This window comes from Vulpes vulpes, chromosome 11 (assembly GCF_048418805.1).
Source record: "Vulpes vulpes isolate BD-2025 chromosome 11, VulVul3, whole genome shotgun sequence".
Classification (NCBI taxonomy): domain Eukaryota; kingdom Metazoa; phylum Chordata; class Mammalia; order Carnivora; family Canidae; genus Vulpes; species Vulpes vulpes.
The window spans coordinates 14714658-14740062 of NC_132790.1; the positions used below are offsets into that span (position 1 = coordinate 14714658).

General features: G+C 36.0%; 1 protein-coding gene across 2 annotated transcripts in view; it reads right to left on the reverse strand.

The window, feature by feature from the left end:
• Window positions 1-287: 287 nt before the first annotated feature.
• USP47 (ubiquitin specific peptidase 47) overlaps window positions 288-25405 on the reverse strand; it is a 118803-nt gene continuing 93685 nt past the window's right edge. For both annotated transcript variants that reach the window (XM_072725661.1, XM_072725660.1), the window contains 12 exons: window positions 23103-23310; window positions 20893-21008; window positions 18775-18894; window positions 16311-17088; window positions 11456-11631; window positions 11025-11105; window positions 9211-9326; window positions 8751-8869; window positions 6192-6322; window positions 4492-4539; window positions 4268-4398; window positions 288-3440 (listed from right to left, as the gene is read on the reverse strand). In XM_072725661.1, coding sequence (XP_072581762.1) covers window positions 3266-3440; window positions 4268-4398; window positions 4492-4539; window positions 6192-6322; window positions 8751-8869; window positions 9211-9326; window positions 11025-11105; window positions 11456-11631; window positions 16311-17088; window positions 18775-18894; window positions 20893-21008; window positions 23103-23310 — 2199 coding nt within the window. In that variant the 3' untranslated portion in view covers window positions 288-3265. The remainder of the gene's footprint in view (window positions 3441-4267; window positions 4399-4491; window positions 4540-6191; window positions 6323-8750; window positions 8870-9210; window positions 9327-11024; window positions 11106-11455; window positions 11632-16310; window positions 17089-18774; window positions 18895-20892; window positions 21009-23102; window positions 23311-25405) is intronic.

Below are 25405 nucleotides of genomic sequence, written 5' to 3' on the forward strand. Positions count from 1 at the left end.
CTAGAAAACTACATTAGGCACAGTATTGCTTTTTTTAAAAGACCTGAATTGCCTTATAAGGCTTCTACTAGTGACCACATAATGATTTTTCAAAAATTAAACAATTTAGTTTTATTTAGCAAATAAAAAAAATTCCTACTTCAGATTATCCTCTATTCCATATACCTTAGACTACATACAATTTGTAAGTCACGAGTGCAAAAGAGTTGGTTAGGGTCTTGATGCTAAACAAAGGGACACAACTCAGGAGAACTAAAGTAGCCAATCGGAAAGGAAATACTAGCAAATGAACCAGAATAAACGATTTTATTGTATTCCATACATTCACAGGTCACTTCCAGAGTTAGCAACAACACTGATTAGCAATGCTCTGATTCTGTGCACTCGTTTAGTTTAGACCGCGTTGCAAGTTTAGTTCTCTCCTGGCCTACAGATGCCACACCCTTTCTAACAATGCAGTCTGGCAATGATTTTCTAGCTGTGGCAGAGATTCCACAGCCCCCCTCCTCCCGCCCTCATCTCAGAATCTTATGTAAGTACTTTCCATCCATTAGCAAAGAGACCACCGAATACTCTAGTGTAGGGCTTCTTCACTATTTTAAGCTCATTATGACTATTAGCCCTTACTTACACTCCCTAGTTTGGCAGGTGGACTTCCAGCTAGCAAGCTTTTGCACAGACCAGCTAGACACAGGATGGTCCTGAAACCACAGCGTTTGCTTCTTTGACCAGGATACATCCCTCACCTTCAGCACCTGCCTCAGATATGTCGGTACTTGGTCCTCACCTGGCATGCCTGGTTGATGCAAACCCATCTCTCCCACGGTAGAAGCTCTTCCAAACTTTGGCGTGACCTGTGAGAAACAGGGTCACAATTTATTGCATGTGGCTTGTGTCACCTGAACCACACAGCGCTCTGCTTCTTGGCTGAAGGGTACTCGCGAGATTCTCTGAATCTGAGGGGGGGGCGGGTAGACACACATTAACCTCCCTCACATAAATTACCATTCCCATCACCACAATCTTTAAAAAGTTTGCCACCCCCTTTACTGAAATTGTTAAAGTGCAACATTGTGTTCTCATTCTAACAGGCACTGAAAAGCAGGAAGCTTTTTCTTTTTGATAATGAAATATATTTTCTTTACTCTTGATATTTGTAGTATGCCTGCAATTAGAAACAGCAAACACAAAAACAAAAAGCAGGGCAGAAGGCACAGAATGAGGAGCAGGTGTGAGAAGAATTTTACCATTTACTCTTAAAGGAACACTGCCCCAAACCAAACCCAGAGCCCATTTTGTTTACAATCAGCCTCTTCTGCTCACAGAGAGTGGGTCCTCCAAAGCAGAAACTATTAACCCCTACATTCCAAGTAAGTAGGCCCGTATCAGAACCAAAGAGCTGTCGTGTTACATCAGAAAATCCAAGTGATCTAAAAGACAATGCACCACAAATGCTTCCAACTTCTTCCTCTGAGAACACCAACTCAGGGCCACTAATGCAAACTTGGAACATACTTCAATGAAATTTAGCAGAATGCTACACAGTTTACATGGAATAAAAATTAGCCAGAAAAATACCATAGAAAAGTTTTTTTCCCCCCCTGTGGATTTCAAGAAACTTTAAAGATATTATGTAATTCTCAATTATTATATTCAAACTACAGAGCCAACATCTGCTAATACTATTTTCTATCTTTCTTAAAAGGAAATAAGGCAGAAACCTGATTTTAAAATATTGACAGGATCCTCCAAAGTTAAATATTAACATCTTTTCATCTCTCTTATGAGAACTTTACTGTAAATGTATCTTACAGAAATAAGATAATTACTGAGTACAGGTTACAAAATGTTAAAGAAAACAAATCTATTCTTAATCCAGATTCTTCATCCACAAAAGTTTAATGACTAAAATAACACAACAGAATGAACAAATGTTTTATTGGCATGTTCATTGTTGTAAACAGCATCTGGCATGAAAAAGTTTTACCAAAACCTTTTTATTGATTTTTATAAATTAGATGGCATTTTCAAAAATTTATGTAGAATCGTGTTCATTGAAGTCATATTTAGCAAAGCAAAAACTTGCCAATTCTAATAGACTTTGCAATGAAATCATGTTGACTGCATCAGCCTGTGCCATGACCTGACTTACTAGCAAGTTTTTCAACACGATGTTAAGACGCTTCCGCAGAGTTAAACTACATGTAACTACAAATCAACTCCAAAAATTAAAGTGAGACTTACAAGGGTTCTAGAAGATTCAAACTTGAAGTAAATCTTCAAAGATAAATGTACAAAGAAAAAAAAACTGAAGCCACTGAACAGAAAAACCTCATTAACAAGGGCAAATACAATCGTATGGGACCCAGCACTGAGGAACCTCACTGAGGATTACATTTACATAGACTGCTATACTCCTCAATGTACACAAATGTACATCATGAATGATATATGAAAAGAATAACCATGGGAAATAGTTGAATTGCAATTATGATAACTCAATAGGATCAATTTTATTTACATGCTGAATGAACGAGTGAAACGTATTCTCTACATCCATAACTTAAGTACAATCAATTATAATTACAATATTGCAGCAATTTGAGCTGCTACCTGCTGGGAGCGGTCTAAGGGAAACGTTTTGATGTTCCAGAATAATGTTCTTAATACTTTGCAAAAAATGAAACAAAATAAAAACACAACTTCACAATTCTTTACTGGGTTATGGCTGGTTCTAAGAATTTCTTTCTTCAGCTCCTATTTTTGCTGCTTTCCAAAGGTCAACACACGTTGCATTTACTTCCGAATTGTCAATGAGGTAATGTGTGTATCAGTGAAATAAACAGAAAATTCATTCATTCATGGCCTTTGCACAGCTTTTATTATGAAGCTATGAGCATCCTGTTTGAGGCTAGTTTTACTAGCGGCTATGTGCACATTTGTCCGCAATAAAAGAAGTGTACTCATTCCCCTTCCCCCTTTTCTAGTAGCAGGTTTTGCTTTTTTGTTTGTTTTGTTTTGTTTTTATTTTTTTGCACATCCCTTTTCACTTTACAGTACATTTGACTATAGTGCACAACATGATTCCAAGTCAAAACAGTGGCCCATTGGGCACTGAGCTTCTGATTGGTGAAGGGCAGTCCAATCAGTGCTGGTGTCACTGGGTTACCCCTAACCATGTCCGGCCATAATGGCACTACACAGTAGCAGTGAACCATCTAATTAAAACCAAAAATCCCCCAGGGAAAATGCTACACTAGCAGAGTCAGTCTTGAGTCAGATCTTTATTTGGTGCTCCATCCAGATATATTTTTAGTGCTTTCTCTTTCCGAGGTGAGTATGTTACACGATGTCCCGTCTTCTGGAGTCGACTGCTTTCTTTTTTCATCAGTTCATTTCTTTGCTCATCTGTTAACTCCATTAATTCTTCTGTTTTATCCCTGTATTTAAAATATTAATTACATATTAGATCCGTATAGCTATCTGCATTGATTTATGCTCGAATGTTGTAATGCTTCTTGGTAGAAAATGAAATCTGAATGTCACTGGTGAATTTAAGTAATCTCACACTAAGATGTCTTGGATTTCTGATATGTTTATTAACAGAGCACTCATTTTTAAAAATGGCATAGAATAATTTCATTGCTAGTATTAACATAATAATACTTATCATTTATTGCACATCTATATATACTAAGTACTATGCCAGTTTTAAAAAATGCAATAGTTCTATTTCTTATAAAATTCTGCAAGGCTCACATCATTGTCATCATTTTAGAGATGAGGAGCAAAGTAAGGAACAAAGCTTAATGTGAACTCTTTATCTGCCAGGCTCTAATGACTGTTCTTTTTCTTCTGTATCTGTACTGGCTCATACAGTAGCCACTTGCTACATGTGCCTACTGAATGCTCGAGACCTACTGGAAGTGTAACATTATTTTGAAGACTTACTATAAGAACGTAAAACATCTCATGAATGACTTTTTATATTGATTACATGTTGTAATGATAACATTTTGGATATAACTGGGTTAAAATATTTTATTTTTATTATTTTAATATTTATTAAAATTAATTTCACTGGTTTCTTTTTACTTTTTTAAGTGTGGCTACTAGAAAAATTCAGAATGTAATATGTGGCTCTTGTATTAACTACTGATCAGGACTACTCTATATCATAAACATAGTTAAGGTATTTATGGAGAAGAAGATACGCACAACAAAAAATGTTGTATCACTAGGAATAACAAGTAGTTTGTTAACGTACCTATAAAATATGACTGCACCATCATCACAGATATAAAGAGGCCAGACATTCAGGGTAGAAACTTTAGGATTCCAGTCCAAATCCTGATGAATATCAAGGACAGAAATATCACAGGGAAAAGTTCCTCTACCCTAAAGGAAAAAAATGAGTGAATGAGTAAATCATGCTGTTAGCCATGTTTATTGAGCACTAGTACCCAAATGCAAACATTCTCAGAGCTTTACCTTGGCAAATTCAATATCTTCCAAAGGAATTCCACTGATTTCAGAAAGCTATAAAAGGAAACATTTTATATGAGTTCATTAAAAAATAAATTTGCTAAAATAAGTCAACCTTTTAACCCACACAGATATAGACTGATTTTTTCAAAAATGTAATAAATGTTTGATATAAAAAATTAGAAAAAAAAGCAGAAAGAGTAATGGTCTCCTGTCCACCCTGCAAATGCCATGTCCCAGAAATACCAATTTAGTATATTCCTTCCAGACCCCTTCCTATGCATATATAAACTACATCACATATTTCTAAAATACATAAAATATATTTTGAAACATCTCTATAGAATAATTTTATATATCCTATTTATAAGAATAGGGCACAGAGTAACCTCATTCTCTCCAACAGTTGAATATACTATTTTATACCCTATTGATGGACATCAAGCCTGTTTTTAGTTTTTCCCAGTTACGATATTGCCTGTTTCCCCATTTTATGACTAGGCATTTTTGATGTTCTAAATTTTCACCATTTTAAGAGGTAAAGAATGTTGTTACTGTTTTAACTATTTCTTCAACAAATTGCAAGTTCTTTATTTTAAAATTAGATTGTTCATCTTTTTCTTATTAATGTAGTAGTTCCTTATAAATACAGACCATTGGGATCCCTGGGTGGCGCAGCGGTTTGGCGCCTGCCTTTGGCCCAGGGCGCGATCCTGGAGACCCGGGATCGAATCCCACATCGGGCTCCCGGTGCATGGAGCCTGCTTCTCCCTCTGCCTGTGTCTCTGCCTCTCTCTCTTTCTCTCTGTATGACTATCATTAAAAAAAAAAAAAAAAAAAAGAAGAAATTCTTGTGGGACAACTGGGTGGCTCAGCGGTTGAAGTTGAGCGTCAACGCCCCAGATGGAGTCCCATATTGGGCTCCTTGCAGGGAGCCTGCTTCCCCCTCTGCCTGTGTCTCCACCATTCTCTGTGTGTGTCTCTCATGAATAAATAAATAATATCTTTAAAAAATAAATAAATAAATAAATACAGACCATCATGTTTCATAGTTTCACATCTATTTCAAGTATTTTCCCCCTTTCTTGTTTTTTAATCTGTGTTTACACAGGTTCTTGTTAAAACAACAAGGTTGTTTTAAAAAAAAAATGGGGAGGAGGCTCTGTGTGTAAGTTTTATGCTTTTACATGATCTTTTCTTTTTTAGTTTTTGGTATTATGCTTACAAATATCTTTCCTTTTCTAAGACATAAAAATATTTTCAATATTTGTATCTAGTACAAGTTTATTGCATTTTTTATATTTAGAATTTATTTTGGGGGTGGTGCAGTCCCAAAAATTGGTATGAATTATGGAAATAAAGTTTTTTTTCAAGATGCTAATTGTTCTAGTACTGCTTATAAATGATTCACCTATTCCCTAGAGAGCCATAGAAGTTATTCTAGTAAGTTCTAACTAATCCTAATTACTTAGGACAAACTTGATTTAAGTAACTAAAAGTGAGGGTCCACTTCTTGATGGCTAAAAGCCAGTGTAATTTTTCACAGCATCAGAAGCCTGAAGAAACAGAAGAGTGTGTGACAAGGTGTCACAAAATGCGAGAGAGAAAGGTTGCCATGTTAGTGTTTGGCACTCACTTCCTAGTTCCTCTCTTAAGCAACACAGAGAAAAACACATGTTAGTTCAATTTGTTTAAAATGAACTTACCTTCTCTCGCAGCTCATCGACACTACTGCTTTCCAACACAACCTCCTGGAAGGGATCCAGTTTCATCTCTGAAGGTCTCCACCGTCTTGACAGAACAGCCAGCTGGGACATGGATTTCATCTTCTCCACCCCTAGGAAGATACAAGATTAGGTCATCTTTCTCTTTTCTCTAGAGGTTCATAATTTGACTTTTTTTGTACTACCTGACTGAACAAAAAGATTTACTTCAAGTTTTATGCTTAGATAGGGGACATAAAAGAACCCAATTATCCCAAGGAGTTTTTGAGAATAAAATATTTCCTCTCTTCCCTCCAGTCTCTGAAGAGTAATTCATTACTGTTTTGCAAGCTCTCCTTCCACCAGGACTCCTAATTCTCTTCCATCCTGAGTCCCACTGGACATTGCTCTACCAACTACTCTCTTCTCTGGATTGCCAATCTTTACTTCGTGTTGGCTACTACCCCCACAATCTAACATGATCAAATCATCTTCACTTTAATCTTTTTTCACTCAGGCTATCATTAGTTAACCCCTCTCTTCATTTACTCAAAGCTTACTGTTCTCCAAAACCCAGCTCAATTGTCACCTTTCTCTCTGGTGTACACACAAAGCACCTACTGATTTGGTCCTCAATACCTATGATTTTGGTATTACAGATTTACAGTTCTGGTTCTCTTATAGACTATGCATCTAGAGGGCAATCACTCGTTCCTACTCATTTTTTGTAGCAACAGAGATTAGCAATGGCTGACAATTCACAGGTCAATAAATGTTTCTTAATCACATAACTTATGGCTTACTCAACTATTTTGATGCTAAAATATATACTGAAATGATACTAAGGCAGGCACCTACCATCCAGTTAACATCTTGCAGCTAATCCATCTTTGCCAATACACACTCAATCCTTCCTAACAAGGGGAACTTCCATGTCCTTCATAATCTCTTCCTGACCTACCCAGACACAGTGATTATTCTCTAAGGCCCCAGATACTCAGAGAAAGAAACAATCCAGAGCACCTGCCCACCACAGCATGGTAGACAGTGTCCTACTTGATCCTGTCTCCTCCATTAACTTATTAATCATAGTTTTAACTAAAATTTAAAACAAATTGGACCCAAAATAGCTTGAAATAGGTGAGGTATCAGTATTATTGAACCTTCTGAAAACTATCATAATCTTATATTTTAATTTCTATGGGGAAAAAAAGTTAAATTAAAATCTTTCTAGGCAATAGCAGTCACAAAAGAACACAGAATAGTTGTTTCCTTGATATGATCTCCCCACAGCCAATCTTTCTTCCATTTCCTCCTCCAAAAAATCCAATACTTGAAGTGTTCCAATGTTGAACATTAACACCAGGAGGTTTGACAAACACAAGTCCTCGACTAGGTTACTGTTACAGGTTGAACTGTGTCAGAGACATTTAAAATCCTATACCCTAGTACCTCAGAATATGACCTGCTTTGGAAATAGGGTTGTTACAGTGGTAATCAAGTTAAAATGAGATTATTAGGGTGGGCCCTAATCCAATATGACCGGTGTCCTTATGATATGGGGAAATCTGGAAACAGACACAAGCCCATAGGGAGAACATCATGTGCAGATCAAAGCAGAGATCAGGACGATGCATTTACAAGCCAACAAATGCCAAAGCCTTGCCAACCAACCACTAGAAGCTAAGAGAGGAGCATGGAACAAATCTTCCCTCACAGTTCTCAGAAGGAACCAACCCTGCTGACACCTTGATCTCAGACTTCCAGCTTCTAAAACCATGAAACAATAAATTTCTATTGTTTAAACCATCTAGTTTGTGGTACTTTGCTATGGCAGCTTAGGAAACTAATACAGCTACTGTTCTCAAAATCTCTGATCAATTATCAATACTACACCCTCTAACAAAATAAGCCATAATGAAGAAAGAAATTAAATAACAGGGTGCTTGGCTGGCTCAGTCGGTTAAGTGTCTGCCTTAGGCACAGGTCATGATCCTGGAGTATGGGGTTCAAGTCTGGCTCCCTGCTCAGCCAGGAGAGGGCTTCTTCCTCTGCCCCTCCCCCACTTGTGCTCTCGCACTCTCAAACAAATTCTTAAAAGAAAAAAAAGGAAACTAACAAACCCAGGTAAGAAAATGTTGGCAGAATTTTCTGTGAAAAGTACTAAAAATGCAACTTTGAAACTGGAACTTCCGGTAAGGAAAAATTAATATTCTCACAATTAGAGAAAATAAATATTTACTTTTATTTTTTTTTAAAGATTTTATTTATTTATTCATGAGAGATACAGAGAGAAAGAAGCAGAGATATAGGCAGAGGGAGAAGCAGGCTCCATGCAGGGAGCCTGATGTGGGACTTGATCCCGGGACTCCAGGATCACGCTCTGGGCCAAAGGCAGGTGCTAAATCACTGAGTCACCCATGGATCCCTGAGAAAATAAATATTTAAAAGGCAAATGGAACCCAGACTAAAGATAAAGAAAACCTGGTATTTGATAAAAACTACAGGCTTCTATTAGAGCATTTCTAACTGATATTTCCCCCACAAAAATACGGATAATACCATCAAGAACTTCAAGGAAAACCTCCCAGTTGCTGGAAATATTAATATCTTCTTCATAAATATGATAATCCAAAAAGACAGTGCCAGGATTCTTCCATGTTTTTTTCCTTAGACGAAATCTACGAACATGATAAGACATTTTAAACTACTGTATTTTGAGATTCTTAACCTAAAAAAATGACATGAATCTGACATTAAGGAAAAATGAACTATGTTTAAATACAATAGTATTTATTCACTAAAATTTGGGGAAAATATAATAAGATACTCCTTAAATGTCAAATTTAGTATGCCAGAGGAAGTCCAAACAAATTCTAATAGTTTTGCTTAGTTCTATTAAAAATACTGAATAGTTCAGAAATTTTTAATTCTAGTTTTAGAAAATTATACCACTCCATCCACACCAACTGACCACACACAGTCTTCCTTCCAATTGCTGAGGACACTAATTTTACTTTACCTGTCAATACTGAGCTCTAAACCACACTGCTCCCTGAGTTGAGGAATTAATTCCTCTTTTGATTGCCGTACAGTCATTCCTTTAGCAAACACAGCATCTAGCAGAAACTTGCATGGCTAGGAATATAATCATCAGAGAACTGAATTACACATTCAAATAGGGATATATGAGATATCTTATTTGCACTTTATAGTGTAACAATTACAGGCCTGAGTTTAGGAGTCTATCTTCCTAGGTTCAAATCTTGGCTCCACTTCTTACTAACTCTGCTATCTTGGTCAAGTTTACTCAACATTTCTGTGCCTCCTTTTTTTTCATCTGTAAACTGGGGACAATGTCTTCCTCACAGAGTCATTGGGAAGATTAAATTATGCATTCATATTTCTCTTCTCAAAACAAAATGATCACAATTTTGAAAGTAAAAAGAATCACCTTTATGGACTAAATGAGGGAAATGCAAACTAATTCTCCAAACACATTTATTCATTGTCTCAGAAGGGACACTATCTCTGCAAACCCCAAACTCAAAAGAAACATCCACATATGAGAGATATGACAGGTGCTCAATAAAATATGTTGCCCTTTCTGCATTTTCAGTTACTTGTAGCCAACTGGGGTCCAGAAGCAAAAGATCCTGCTTCTCACAAATCGTTAGAAGGCTCATAATAGCCCAATGCTACACTGTAATAGTCACAGTGCCTACATCATTCACCTCACTGTATCTCATCATACAGGCATTTTATCAAGTCACATCATCACAAGGGTAAATATAGCACAGCAAGATACTTTAAAAAGATATTTTGAGAGACCACATTCACAAAACTTTTATTACAGTATATTGTTGTAACTCTTCTATTTAATTATTGGTATCTGTTAATCTCTTATCATGCCTAACTTCTAACTTAAACTTTATCAAGGTTGGCATGTCTTGGTAAAAGCACAGTATACGTAGGGTGTGGTAGTATCCAGTTTCAGGCATCCACTGGGCAGGGGAGATCTTGGAACACATATCCTCTGGATAAGAGGAGTGGGGCCACTATTATATTTGCTATTTGGTTTTCATACTTGTCTAGGTACTCAATAAGATGTTATAAACATCCTGAAAACAAGGACTTTGCCTTTTTCTGGGTATTTGCCATAGCTTGGCATATACTGTATGACCTTGGGCAAATGACATAATTTCTTTGTGCCTCAGTTTATCTATAAAATGGGAATAATAAATAGTACTCATGTCATAGCTAACAGACAAGGGTTAAAGGAGTTAAATTCTGCAAGCATAAGGTAAATGCTAATAGGTAAATGCTTGCTAAATACAAAATGACTCTCTGAACACAAAAGGTTCTGTATAAGGACTCTACAGATTAACTGCTATCCTAACTATAGGATAGTGCTAACTGCTATAGTACTACATGATCATATCTAGAAAACAAGTACAAACAATTCCCCCTTTAAAAGCAGGATATTTTTGCTTCACTCCAGCATTTATAATAACACTTTAATGCAGAAGGATGGCAAAAAAATGTTGAGGGCCACTTCACCTGCTGCCTGTTTTTGGTAAGTAAAATTTTATCAGGACATAGCTAACCCCACTGGTTTATGTATTGTTTATGTCTGCTTTTGTGTTACAGTGGCAGAGATGAGTAGTTTCAACAGAGGCAGTATGGCCTGTACAACTAAAGTATTTTCTGGAAATAATGTGCTGATCTCTGCTTTAAAGAGATAAAAAGAAATGACTAGTAATAAAATCTCTGTACTATTATGTTTTTATTAACTACCAAAAGTGACTTTACAATGCTCTGAAGGGTATTCCTTACCTCTTGTTCATTGACCAGAAGCTGGTACACTTTAACTCTGTATTCTCCTTTTTTAAGTGCTCTCCCCAGTCTAATTGTAATCTATAAATTAAAACATTTTTTTAGATGCATTATGTCAGCAGAATAAACAACCCATTCTCCCCACACTGTTTAGTTTGGTCTTCAAAAATTCTCTAGATTATGGACTTTTGAGAACAGGTATATTTTTTACCTCTGATTCCCAGCACCTAGAATAGTAACTGACACACAGTTAACATTTAACAAATGTTTGTTAGATGAATGAAAAACAACAACAAAAACAACCACTAAACATAAAAATAAAATGACCCTCTTAGGGTTATGTATTTCACCTTACTTGGAAAACAGGGCAAGATGTTCTCAAATCTATCATTTAAAACAGATTCTAATTATTCAAAATTATTTTAATCAACCTTATTGTCATCTGAAAATGATGAAAGTGTCTCATTCAGTCGGACGCTCTCAAACTCTTGATTGCTGGCATACACTCGAAAGACCTTGAAGTGAGAGGACAAAACTCCAACAAAGGGCTCTAAATGTTGTTTGAAAGCGGCCAGAGTAATTCTTTTATCAACATGCACCATCAACCCTAAGTACAAAAAAACCAAAACAAAACAGAAACAAAAATGTAAAAGAAACCTCTGAGAATATAAACAGATTATATGCTTTTTTATTATACTGTAAGCAGAAAATAAAGTACCCCCTTCAATTATTTGACTTTTAGCTAATATACACAACATTGAATGGACAAAAAACATGGACACTGAGCATATGATAGATAAAATCCAACAGCTTCAAATGTTCAGAGACATTTAAGTGCTTATTTATTTATTTAGGCTGCTGATTCCAAACCAAACTTCCAGGAATTCGTTTCAACTGCATAGATTTCTAGTTCTACACAGTAATAATGTAGGCCCTGGCTGGGCTCCAACCCTGTCTCTTCTCCTTCCCAACTAGCTATGTGACATGGAGCAAGCCCCCAGCTTTTGTACATCCACTTCTTCATTTAAACAATGGTACTGCAGTGAGAATTCAATGAGGTAATATGTTTATCATGCTCTTAGCACCGTGCCAGGTATCTAGTAAGTGCCTCAGAAATTGTTAGTAAATCTAGTTCTGGGATTTCTACTAGAATAAAAATGTCAAGACTAGTATACGAAGAGGTCTTTTATTACATGGTTGGACTGTAATAGGAAGAGTAAATGATCACAAACTCCCACCTCTTCAAGCTTCCATATAAGCTCTCCTGGTATTGTATTAGGATTATTTTTGGCAAGCTTTTTTCTTCTAATACTTATCTTTCGTCCTAAGCCACTCATAAACATACTTCTGGAATATTTCTATATACTCTGGTCTTTATATTCTATCTAGTAAAGAGCAACAACTTCACTCATTTTTCTCTTTCTCTTACAATAGGCCGTGCAGAATACACAAGCTGCCATGCTGCTGTGGGTCCATAGTTCCTCTGCAGCCATAAGCTGTAAGGCTCTCTCTAGGGTAGGCTTTGGTTTTCTGTGAAATTCACATCTAAAACATGCCTGGCTTATGTTCTCAGGTCATCCCAGCTTTCGGGTTGATGAATTTTTGAGTGGACTTTTTCAAATAAATTAATGTTCATTTACTGTTTTTCTGGTTTTAAGATTCAGATCCGCTACAGAAAAGGTGACAAGTATGAGTTAGAATATAAACGTGATGAATTTTATTATATATGTTTTAGGCAGCATTTCATTTCTTTAAAATGTCCATTTCTAAACTTTAAGGAGTGGCCCCTAAATGTTAATGCAGCTTTTGGCAAATAAGCCTCTATTTATACCACCTAGCAGGTTCCTGAGAGAAGAATATAAGGAAAAATTACTTGATTAAAAATAATAAGTCAATGGCTGGATTTAGCTTTACCACTTTTGCCTGATAAATGGCTGTCACTATGCCATCCAATGTCTCTGAGCCAGTTTTTTCATGGGATCATTACACAAGTCTCGCTGATTGCTGCTGACAAATGTAGCAAATTCTAAATCATTACTCAAATAATATGCTATTATTGCCATTTTGATTTCTGTGATAACTTGTAGTAATGTATCACGGGAAGACACAAGTGTTTGATGTGGTCCAATATGGTGATTAGGACCAAGTGGTATTGCAGTGAAATGGCCTGGCCTGAATGAATTCCTGGCTCCTCCTTGTACATTAGATTTGGGATTCTGATCTGTACTTCAATTGCCTCTCGTATAGTGGAGACAGGAGTATTTATAACCTCATGTATTTTGGGGTCAGTATAAGTAAAATGCTTAACACAGCCCTGGCCAAAATTGTTGGCTTAACTGATTGGCTATAATTATAATTTAGAGATTACCATCATACCATTTTTCCTATTTATCTCTTCAAACTAAAGAGTTCAGTCTCTTTATGCTGCAACCTCAAAATGTCTTTAAGGTTTTTCCTTTTCTTTCCTTTCTTTGATGTATTTCTTGAACAAGGTGGTAACCTCACTTGTACAAAGGATTTCCAGGGCAAATGCACTGCCATTTTTATTACCATGACCTCCTTGTTTACACCTGAATGCCTTCAGACTGCAACTAGGTCACAGTAGAATAGCATTTTCAGAGAAAGTCTGTAATTACTCCTTTAAACAGTTTCTGGATTGTAACAGATAGCTTAAAGACCACCTCTTTGGGGAGCCTGGGTAGCTCCACTGGTTAAGTATCTGCCTTTGGCTCAGGTCATGATCCCACAGTCTTGAGCCCTGAGTCAGGCTCTTTGCTCAGTGGGGAGCCTGCTTCTCCCTCTTCCTCCCCCCCCAACCCTCTGCAACCCCCCCCCCCTTGTGCTCTCTCACATACTCTCTTCCTTAAATACATAAACTCTAAAAACAAAAAAAACCCCACCTCTTTAAGTGTATTTTAGTTGTTACCTAAATTAATTGCTTATACTGTACACAGAATGTCATTCTGTAGGTATCAAATTCTTTGTCTACTATACTTTGCCATTTCAACCCTCTGAAGAATCTGTATTATATTATTCACGTTACCCAGGCATCTACTTTCAGATCATTGAGGAACTGTGATGAACTGTTCCTTTCTTAGTACAGACTCCTGAAACACCTGGTTGCTGGCTATCATCCCTACTGCTCTCCCTCTAAACCAGTTTCCATGGTTTTCATTTTTTCTTTTCAAACAGCATCTGAAAGCTGAAGTAAACTGTAGTAAATGGGTTCTCTTGATCATGTTTACTATTTCAATTAACGCTAGTGAGTTAGTCCACTATGAATTTCCAGAAAAGTGGAATAAGACTCCTCAGACTACAATTCTAAGTATTCTTGTTAAATTCCTAAGGTTGAGACTCTCATGCAGTCAAATATCCAGCATACCATTATAAAATAAACCACTGGAATTTCTAACCTTTTCCTAAAGAGGAGCTGTTTCTAATTTTTCCAATGCCCTTGAAAAGTTGAGGATGGTAAGAAAGCAGAGTAGCTACTAGCTATTTCTCCTTTACTAGGATGTGAGGCAAGTAGGCGACAATGGTAGCAGTTATGAGGTGGAGGAATGCATACCAGGCTTACAATCAGAATACAGGAGCTTGATCCCAGCAGTGTGACCGACTAGCTGTGTGACCTCTGACAAATTAGTGAGTGTGAGCCAGTTTCTTCATCAGTGATAAGTGTCTAACATCAATTTCACACAGTTATTGAGAACTACATGAAATAAAATTAATGAGCCTTATGAAGTAAAAGCTACATAGGAAGTTAAAGCATTATTATAGAGTTTCTGCTCCACTGTGGCTCACTAATTCATTATTTTCCCACTTGAGTTTCTGGAAGATATTTATGTATGGGTGTCACATAGTTTCAGTGTTATTTGGAACTAATCAGTTAAACACAAATTTATGTATTTTCACAACTGATTTCATAATTTCTACCACTTCCTTTTAAAAGACTAAATTTTGGGACTATAAGCATCATAGCACTTAACTTTTATACTGGTTGTGTGCCTTCACTACCAGATGAAACATAAGGCTGAATCTCTGTCATCTCTACTTCTAAAATCTACATAGGGCCTGGCATATTGAATGGATCCAGGAAAAATTAATTGGGTGGGTGAATGAACAGATGGATAAAGAGTGGGACTCCCTTCCCATTGTTACAAAGGTAATGGAGCAAAGGCATTCAATTCAAAGACTTAAATTCTAGTAATGGTTCTTCTACTTACTAGCTACACATGTACTTTTGGGCAAGTCATTCATCCTCTATGAACTTCAGTTTTCTTATCAGTCAAATGGGGATATCAATGTTTGCTTTAAAAATTTCAGAGAAGCTTCAAGTAAGATCAAACAACTGTTTTGAAAACTAAAATATAAAAATATAAGGGGTAATATCAATATTTGCATTGTTAAAGATTAATGCAAAGTATTTATTTGAGCTATCCCTTGCAAACCTGAAGAAAAACTTTTTATATTGAACCTGGTTATCTTAATTCTCTGGCTGTTTTTAGTCTCATGTTTTTATAAAAGTTTAATTTTATTTATTTTAAAGTTGGTGTGTTTTTGTTGTTGTTGCTTATCCCAAAGGCCCAAATTGACAGATCTCTTCAATCTTTTTGTGATTATACAATGGAGAATTTCTAGTTTACTTTGCCTGGAGCTTATTTCAAAGTATCAACTTGTTTTTCCTACCCCCAAAGTATGAACGTTAAAAAAAAGCCCCCTTTTCTTTTTGACTTTCCCAGATACTTATGGACTATTGAAGGGATGTAGGAAGGGAGTTAGCTGAACTGTGGGATAAAGAAAGGGGATGCACAAATAAAAAATTTTTCCTGGGCAGTGAATATCAGTGACTAACAAATTTCCTGGAGTCTGATTAAAAAAAAAAAAAAAAAAAAAAAAAATTCTAGTGTCTGGTTCTTCCTTTTTTTTTGGTATATCATTTACTTTTTAAGCTATTGCTTAAGTTCATACTTAGTATTTTATCGTAATTCTTTGCCTTTAAAAAATACTTAATTCTTTTATTTTTTTCACTTATCTTTCCCAGAGCTGTGACATCGCGGTTGTCACAGGTCTGACGTGTTGCAGACATCCAAGAACACTTGCTACTACAACTGCACCGAACATGAAAGCAAAGGCAACAGAGGACCTTCTTAAAATCCAGGAAGTTATGGGTGGTCTTAGAACAAAGTACCTAACTCTTAGCTGATTCTTTTCTCAACTAAAAATTTATATAAACTGAGAAAACAACTGGTGCTGTTTCAAAGAGCCTTTTTCTTTCTAAGTACATACATTTATGTCCTTCCCCAGAACCTTCGTCTGCAGCATAGGGTTCTGCTTTGAAATACATGTACTGTATTTCTCCCCTGCTCTTGCCACTCTCATCGTATTCACTATCAGTTCCAGAGTCTTCTTCTGCTGTATCCCATGTTTCTTTTTTCCCTTCATTTGCTTTAGTTCTTCTACTACTTGTGATGCTATGAGAGTCAAGTCCATTAGCCAAAGGAATCTGAGCATTATCTGCATTGCACAAAGTGTCACTGCTATGACTGGAGCTAAGAATGTCACTGTCCACTGAACTTGTACTCCTGTCATTATTCACATCTGAGTCTGACCGTTCTTCAGACTGAAAATTTTCAGGATCAGAAGTTTGAATGTGCTGTTCAAGTTCTCTATTGTCCACTGATGTTGAAGAGTCCCTCTCATTGAGAGGTGATTCTATGTTTTCAAAGTCACTTGTCTCAGTACTTTTGCTGCTGTCCCCATTATCTCCATCTTGCTGCTGCTGTAGTGACAAGCTTTTGAGTTTTTCAGTGCTTTCTTCTAGAATAGCTTCCACAGACTTTAGGCTCCCCACAGGTCCTTTGACTCTTTCACAGTCATCATCCACATTACCAGAATCGCCCCCAGCTTTCTGGCATGCTGTCCTTTTGGAATAAGATCCTGGGGACTGTTCAGGTAACAAAACAAATAATCTGATCGTATTTGCATGACGATCCAGGAGTTTCCACAAATGGGAATCTGTAAAGGCCATCTGGTAATCCAAAGTCTCAGAACTTTCAACAAACACCTAAACAGTAAGCCAAAAAGTTACATTACATCATTAATTTTAGTGACATTCATTCTCATTCATATCATCTCATTACAAGATAGAGCATAGTAAGTTGTAAAATTTGGGATGAAAACATTTCTAAAGGGAATGTGTATTATTTTAGGAGACTAAATAAAATTAATATTATGTTCATGTCTTTTTAGCCATAAAACTGACAAGACAGTTGGGATGCACACATGCATATGCAGATTATCTTGTTTACTGAATTGCCCACTTTCAGAATGTTTCTGTATTCCATATCTTGCCCATTAGGAAAATAAGCTTAGCACAAATACAGATAGAGGAACGTGTAAAAGACATGTTGGGAATGCAATACCAAAATCCAGATTATAGGGAAAAAAAAAAATCTAATGGACAAATGACTTGATTCTAGAGCGAAAAAATGGCAAGGAAATAAACACACATAGGGAGATCTTTAGGTTAAAATAGACTTGAGCGGTATATCCTAGACTTTATTTGGATCCTATTTGAACAAAAAAATCTTATCAGAAAAAATTTTACAAGATAACCAGGGAAATGTGAATACTAACTAGAGATTGCTTGATATGAAGGCATTTCTGTTAATTTTCCAGATGTAATAATATAATTACGGTTATGTTTTTTTAAAAGTTCTCACCTTTTAGAGATATAATAAAGATTATTTATAAATAAAATATTTCATCTGGGGATGTTTTTCAAATAATCTTAGGGGGAAGTAGGTGGTTAAATATAGATCAAACGGGAATGGACTGTTCAATAAATGCTACAAATCAGGACTATTAGCTGATCATTTAAAGAAGAAATAAAGTGAGATCCCTCCCATTTTTCACCCTAGAATGCTATTAGGATAGATTAGAGATTTTAATGATATGCACACAAGCAGTGCATGAAAGTATCCAAAGAAAACAGAGGTAAGTAAAAATTACACATTGGGATTAATATGACAACACTAAATAAGGTTAAATGATATAAAAGTCTCAAGACTGCATTAAGATGAATGAGACTGGAAAAGACAATAAATAAAACATGACTAACAAGGAAAACTTTGGATGCAATTTATCCAGAGTAAACTGATGGCATTAGGAATAAACACACAGGAAAAACAATAAATGACAGAACACATAATGCTATCAAGAGATAAAACAAACAGATCAATGTGAACTTCCTTTTTCTATCAGAGATAAATAAGTAGGCAAAGGGAATAATGTTGGGCGAACTCAAAGTGACAATCCTCTCTAGAGTAGGCATATGTTTGACTTTCACCATGAGGTACTGTTTTAGGGGAGAAGTTCAAGAATGAACAAAATTCACAGAATTCATGATTCAAGAATTAAGAGGACCGGACAGTTGTGGATAGAAATAGTTAGGAAGGCTTCACCAGGAACTAATCTGGGGCTTGAAAAAAATTGGAGGATGGGGGAAGAACACTGCAGGTGGGGGTAGCTCATGAACAAGACAGAAGAACCAGCAGGACTGACTGAGAAGGATGGAAAGAAGCCTGATCTCACCTGATTACAAAAGAAGGTAATTACTGAGAGAATGGGGGAATTCAACAAGGTAAATTATAGACAAATGGTGGATAGCTCAATAGGCCAGCCTTGTAATATAAAACCTGATTTACTATTATCAGCATAGAAAATAGTAACGAAAAACTAAAAGACATACCTTGTTACTTCTAAAAAACCCTTCAGCTTTCAGGGTCTTACTCGGCACAGTGAGAAGACGCAGATCATTGTAGCAGCGTTCCAGCACTATCCGCATTGTTTCGGCAGGTAAGTGGATGGCCTGTAATGGAAGAGATTTGATTTAAAAAAAAAAAAAAAAGTCTCACAAGGATAATTCTGCTTGACATGGAAATGTGGACAATGAGACACTGCTGAGTTCTTAAAAATAGAAAGAAAATTCAGAGAAAATAATTTTTGCAGAGGTTTACAAAACTTTTAAGAATTTATGGAAAAATTTTAGTCCTACACATTAATTATGCTGTACATTAGGTAAACAAAGCATCCCTTACAAATGTATGCTCAAACTATTTTTAAGGTAATGTTTTTCACTAAAAATTCAATTCCTCTCATACTTGCACAAAGTAAATGAGGTGATCTGCTTTCAATGAAACAAAAACTGAGAGCGGATGTCAAACCAATACCCTGTTTAACTTCTTAACTTTTGATAGGTTATTCTGTATTCTGTGAACAGTTGTTAATACTTCCACTAAATCATTTTTCTTCTGTGTAAAATGGCATTAAATTAATAAGTAAAATTTAGTTATTCTAAAATTACATGTCCTTAATTTGAGGTGTCATTATAGGAATTTCACAAGAAATGAGCAGACAAAAAAAATTCACATTTTAAAAGCATGATTTGTTTTCAACACAATTACAGATAACTAATTCTTAGGCAGTCTAGTTATACCTTTTCCACTGCACTTCTTGGCAAAATATTTTGAAACTGCCTTTATTCTCTACAGATGTATTTTTCCCCAACAAATTATTATTATTTTATTAGCTTTTACAGGGAAGGGAACATCACGTGTTTCTTACGCAGTCTACCTCAGGGCTCAAACTCTAGATTAAACTGTAATATAGAGCAAGCACACTAATGTAGTCCTTTTCTGAGAAATTTAATTGTAAAATGTAACTTCAAAACGGGATCTGTCTCCTCCAATTATTACTTAGGCAGAAGAGTTAGAAGTCATTGCTTTGTTAACATAATGATATTTAAAACCCAACTTTTATATAATACTTTATAATTTTTCCCCCACAAAGCATTTATTTGTTCCATTAACACCAACCCTGTTAAAATAGGCATTAAAAAAACCCAGATGAGATAACAGACAATACTGCAGTAAGATGAATGCCTAGAAAGTGGATCAACTTCTTGGCTTGCAATTACAGAACAATTTCCACTACACGAAGGCATCTGAACCTGGGCCTCAAGAACCCTGAACAATTTTAGTTATGTTACCTACAGAGACCAGTATAATCATTTTATTTGCAGTGGACTACCTTTAGGTCAGGGGAAATTGGAATGTTTTCATCATACTTTTCCAGGTCAAAGATTCTGAATCAGTCTATGTTCTTTATCACTAAGTCACCAAATGTGGCCAATGTTTAATTCACCACCTCCCCTGTCAAATGTGCCCCTCCATATCTATTAATAGATCATTGCTTCTTCGTGGTGACCCAAGTCTGAAACTTCTCAGGTCATCTGTGCTCCTTCCTGCCTGACTCCAACCAATCACAAGTCTGGCAGATTCACCTTTTATACCATTCTAACAAGCCACACCTTCTCTCATTTTAGTCCTATGCCTTCACCCGAATTATTTCAAGAGCCTCCTCATCTACATTCCTGACTCCTCCCCTCCCTCTATCCATTTGAAATACTAGCCTAGTGTCACTAGACAACCATTCTACAGTAGAATTCTCATCATACCACCGCTGTACTTTTAGGAAAACAACCTACTTCCTATTGCCTACGTCAAATAGAGCACATCCTTTTGTGTCTACCACTTAAAGACTCTCTGTGAAATAAACTACCTTCTACTTCTAGGCATGTACTTGACAGAGATCTAGCCAAACCCATATGCCATTGCTATGTGCACTTACCTCACACTTCCTGACCTCCATACTTTTGTCAATTGATGTCTTCCCCTTGAAGAGTCCTTCTAACTATACTTGCCTCCTGCTAGTAGATATTAATTCCTATACCTTACTCGAACTATCACATAATGCTTTATACAGAGAAGCCACTAAAAAATATTCACTGACCAATTTTAAAACTTACCTTTGAAATAAGTTGTTTGAACTCCGTGACTGTTTGATTTAAGTAAGCACGAACAGTGACAGGAGCTGCTACAGATTCTGCCTTAAGATCAACAACATGAACTTTCACCATCACTTCTGTCACATTTGAAAAACAGAAAAACATAACTGGAGGTTATTTTTAAAACATATTTCACATGAGCACTGCATTTTTAATGTGTTTCCAATAAATGGCAAAGAATGTTTTTCTAATCACCAAGATGATAAACACACAATGTTATACATGTAATAATAAAAGTTAAAACTTCTCTTTCATAGTTTATCATATTACAAACATCTAAAAAAAGAAATAGAAATGAAGCTAATGGAAAGGTTCTCCTATATCTCTTTAAAACAACAGTCAAAACATGATTTTTTAAAAGTATATACTTTGTTTCTTTGTAAAACATAACACAGTCAAATTTATCGAGCATTATTAAAAACACCCAAAGTTCCAAAATACAGACCCAAACCACAACACTAAATAAATGTAACTAGAGAACATAAAACAAATTCTAAAGGGGACATAGCAGCCTACCTGCTTTTGAACAACTTTCATTATACCACTCCAGATCTTGTTCATACTCAAAAACTTCCTCTCCTCAAAATAATACTCTCTACATCCTACAGAAAATTCTACAGAAAAACTGCTTTGGTTTACATGGTTTGTTTTTTTCACTTAAATTCATTTTACAATTTAATCCTATATTCTCCCTCTTCTGTTTTCAGATTGTAGATAACTGAACTTTCAGTAACTAGGAAAGCAAACGATCTTCAAACACTACATTGGCTTAAATGTTTTAATTTCTTTTATGAAGTATACATAAATCCTCAGTTTTTCCCTAAGTTGCTAATTGAAATCAGACAAAATATTCTGCTAAAATTAATTATTTATAAATAAAGAATACTTTATCAATCCATATTTGGATAGTAAAATCCTAATTTTACAATCCATACTCACATGGAGAGTTCTTGTTAAAAAGTGGTTTTATTCCTGACCTGTGTTACACTTGTAATCATAATTTTTGTTACCTAGTCCAAAAATCACCTGCAAGCAAATGCTCCAAAGGAACTCTTTATAAACAGAGCAGAGGGCAGCCCTGGTGGCCCAGTGGTTTAGCACCACCTTCAGCCCAGGGCGTGATCCTGGAGACCTGGGATCGAGTCCCACGTTAGGCTCCCTGGGTGGAGCCTGCTTCTCCCTCTGCCTGTGTCTGTGCCTCTCTCGCTTTGTGTCTCTCATGAATGAATAAATATTTTTAAAAAAATAAATAGAGCAGAGTCTGACTGATGAAGCCCTTTAGAGAATATGGTACTTAATCTACTTAGAAAAGAGGAGCCCTGATTAGAGAGAGAGAGAGAGGGAGAGAGAGAGAGAGAGAGAGGAGAGATATGTAGGATCGATCCAAAGAGGAACAGAATTTGAAAGAGTAGAAGGTTTTATAAGTTCAAATTTTAGGAATAAAAGTAGAGAATATAAGTCTGAATTCTGATTAACAATCAATGCAAGGGATTTAGGGTCACAACAACAATAGTAAGAATTCTCTAAACGTTTTGATTGTCTTCTATTTGTTACAGTTTACATATAGTGATTATTAGAAGACTTTGGACATGTAACTGTCTTTAGGGACTACTCCTGGTACAGCTAGGGGTGTGGTCATTTGCTTTTAAGATCAGTCTCAAGCAAAGAAAAAAACACCCAAGATATTGAGGAATGTACTAGATTTTAATGAAAACAAAACAAAAAGCTGAAGTCCCTGGAGAGTATGGAGAAAAATAAAAAGTGTTGGCAGTGATGGCTTATGAAACCACCTCTTCAAGGAGGCCCTGAAAAATAGACTCTACTTCTGAAACTTTATGGGAATATGCTTTTCTTGGACCAGGGTCTCTCCTATAAATAGAGAGGGTTGAGAAACAGGAGGAGAGAAGGGAGTACTAAAAGAGAAAAATCCCACTGAAAACTATAAGCTTGAAAAAAAAAAACCCTATTTTAAAAAAATTTGTGCATAGCTCTTTGAAAGTAATCTAGAACCTCATTGCAAGCTTGTTGCTCACTACTTCCTAACCTATTAAAATTATTCTGCATTTTAAGAACATATAAAATTTAAAATTAAACTCATTTTTAGTAGCAAAAAACCTTCTCATGCAAATTTTAAGTTTAGTACAACTTAAAAATACCATAAAATTCTTTACCTCCAGGTTTATAAGACTGGAAAACCTGATCAGGCTTTCTCGTCTCCAGTAGCAGATCAAACATATATGTTGACTTGACTCCTCCTAGTAGAAGTCCCATTGGTGTATCTTCTTCTCCTTCATATGATCGTTCAAGGTAATCATGAAACTCATCATATTTAACAAGGCGACAGCAATCCATGGGTATGACCTCTTCTAAATCCATCATCTAAAAGGAAACAATGCCCAAGAAACAAGAAAAAAATATATACAGTATTTTAGTCTGATGTTTAACTGCACTACCAATAGCTCCTAACAAAATTCATATATTTATGATTTGCATCAAGCCAAAGACATCAAAGTTAAAGGCACAATGCCAATGCTATTTTTAAATAATCATCATTTCATTATCCCCCAAATCATACAATTTATGCATCAACAAATTTTAAAGACATCTGGTTTTAAAGAAAGTTAACATTCTAAACTTTAGATAGACTAAAAATCTATGTGTTATAAGCTACTGCTCTATAATCGCTAAACTGAAACACGGGAGAATCATCAGTGAGAATATGAGGCTTCTGTTTAACCCAACCTGGAGAAGAACTGGCAGCTCACATGTTTGGGTTTAACCATTCTGCTAAGCGCAGGGGAACAGCATGCCTTGGAGAGCCACCACAGAGGCCACAATTTTGGTGTCTCCCATGTACCACTCTTCAACTCCCTTTCCATATGAGCCTCCAGAGTCCCTATGGTTCAGGGCACAGGAATTTCATCAATTTCTCCCTAGCTCACATCACTGGTAGATGACATACTATGGATGCAACATCTCTTAAGTGAAAAATAAATGGCCTGGAGACACATGGGACTACTTCAAAGTATTTTATACTTATTTATGGTCTGTGATTATGATTTTTAAGAAAAACAGTAAGCGGGATCCCTGGGTGGCGCAGCGGTTTGGCGCCTGGGCCTTTGGCCCAGGGCGCAATCCTGGAGACCCAGGATCGAATCCCACATCAGGCTCCCGGTGCATGGAGCCTGCTTCTCCCTCTGCCTATGTCTCTGCCTCTCTCTCTCTCTCTCTGTATGACTATCATAAATAAATAATAAAAAAAAAAAAGAAAAAGAAAAAGAAAAACAGTAAGCCTTGCGGTGTGTCCCCACTGACACATTCACCCTCACCCTCAATTCTCCCCAAAGATAGAGATCTCTTTCTGGTACATAAGACTGACTTATTTCTCTCTTCCATTTGACTATTTATGAACTTTTACTTCTTATTTTTAAGACATTTTTTTCCTTCCTGGATTAAAAACCGCTGGAATACATAAACTACGGTTACTGCTATCACTAATTGTAAAACAGTTTAATTAAGATGTTTTCTCCATTTTAGTCTCATTTGGCTTCACTATTGTTTTGCAAAGATGATACTTAGAGTCCATCACTGTGTTTAAAGGATTTTTACTTTTAATGAGGTAAATCCAGAACCATCCATCCATTTTACTATTTGGTCATTCATTTACTCATCCACATACCCATCCAAATTCTGAGTCTTCTGCATACCAGGTAAAGTACTGGAAATGCGACTGTGAGCCAAACCAAAACACTCTTTGCCATTGTAATCACTTATAGTTTAGTAAGGAACAGTGGCATTAATTAGAATAGTTATACAATCAAATATGAATCACACTTTGAGAAACAATGTCAGCTATCTTGTGTACTACTTTTAGTTCTCTCATTGGTTCTATACATAAATTACAAATGAAATGATGTAGTATGCCATTTTTTCCCTAACTAATTACTTTAATTTCAGTTCAGTGATGTTAATATTTATATGGAATGGGCAAAAGATATTTTTGTCAAGTATTACAGATGACATTTAGAACAAGCTGATTAAAGAATGCTTCCTTTTCTAAATGCCTTTCAAAACCCCACTAATAATTTCCCATTATTCTTAGAATAAATTGCAAACTTCTACTCATACAAAGTCTCTAATTTGATTTTATGCTATTCTATTCTCAGTCAAGCCACTCTGAATATACTGTTCCCTTTTTCAGTTTTATGCCAGCCAAGCCCTCACTGCAGTTTTTACACATGCTGTCATCTCTATTAAAATACTCTTCCCTAACTCTTTGCATAGCTGCTTCCTTCTCCTGGTTAATGTATCAGAAGAAATAATCTGAATATATTACTGATTTACTTTATAGCATCTAAACCATAACATATTTGCAAATTGTGGGGAGGCTCTCAATACATATCTGCTAAATTAATGAAAGGAACAAAAGAATTTTTGTTTCTAACTCTAATTCTTGTTCTACAAAACTGAACTG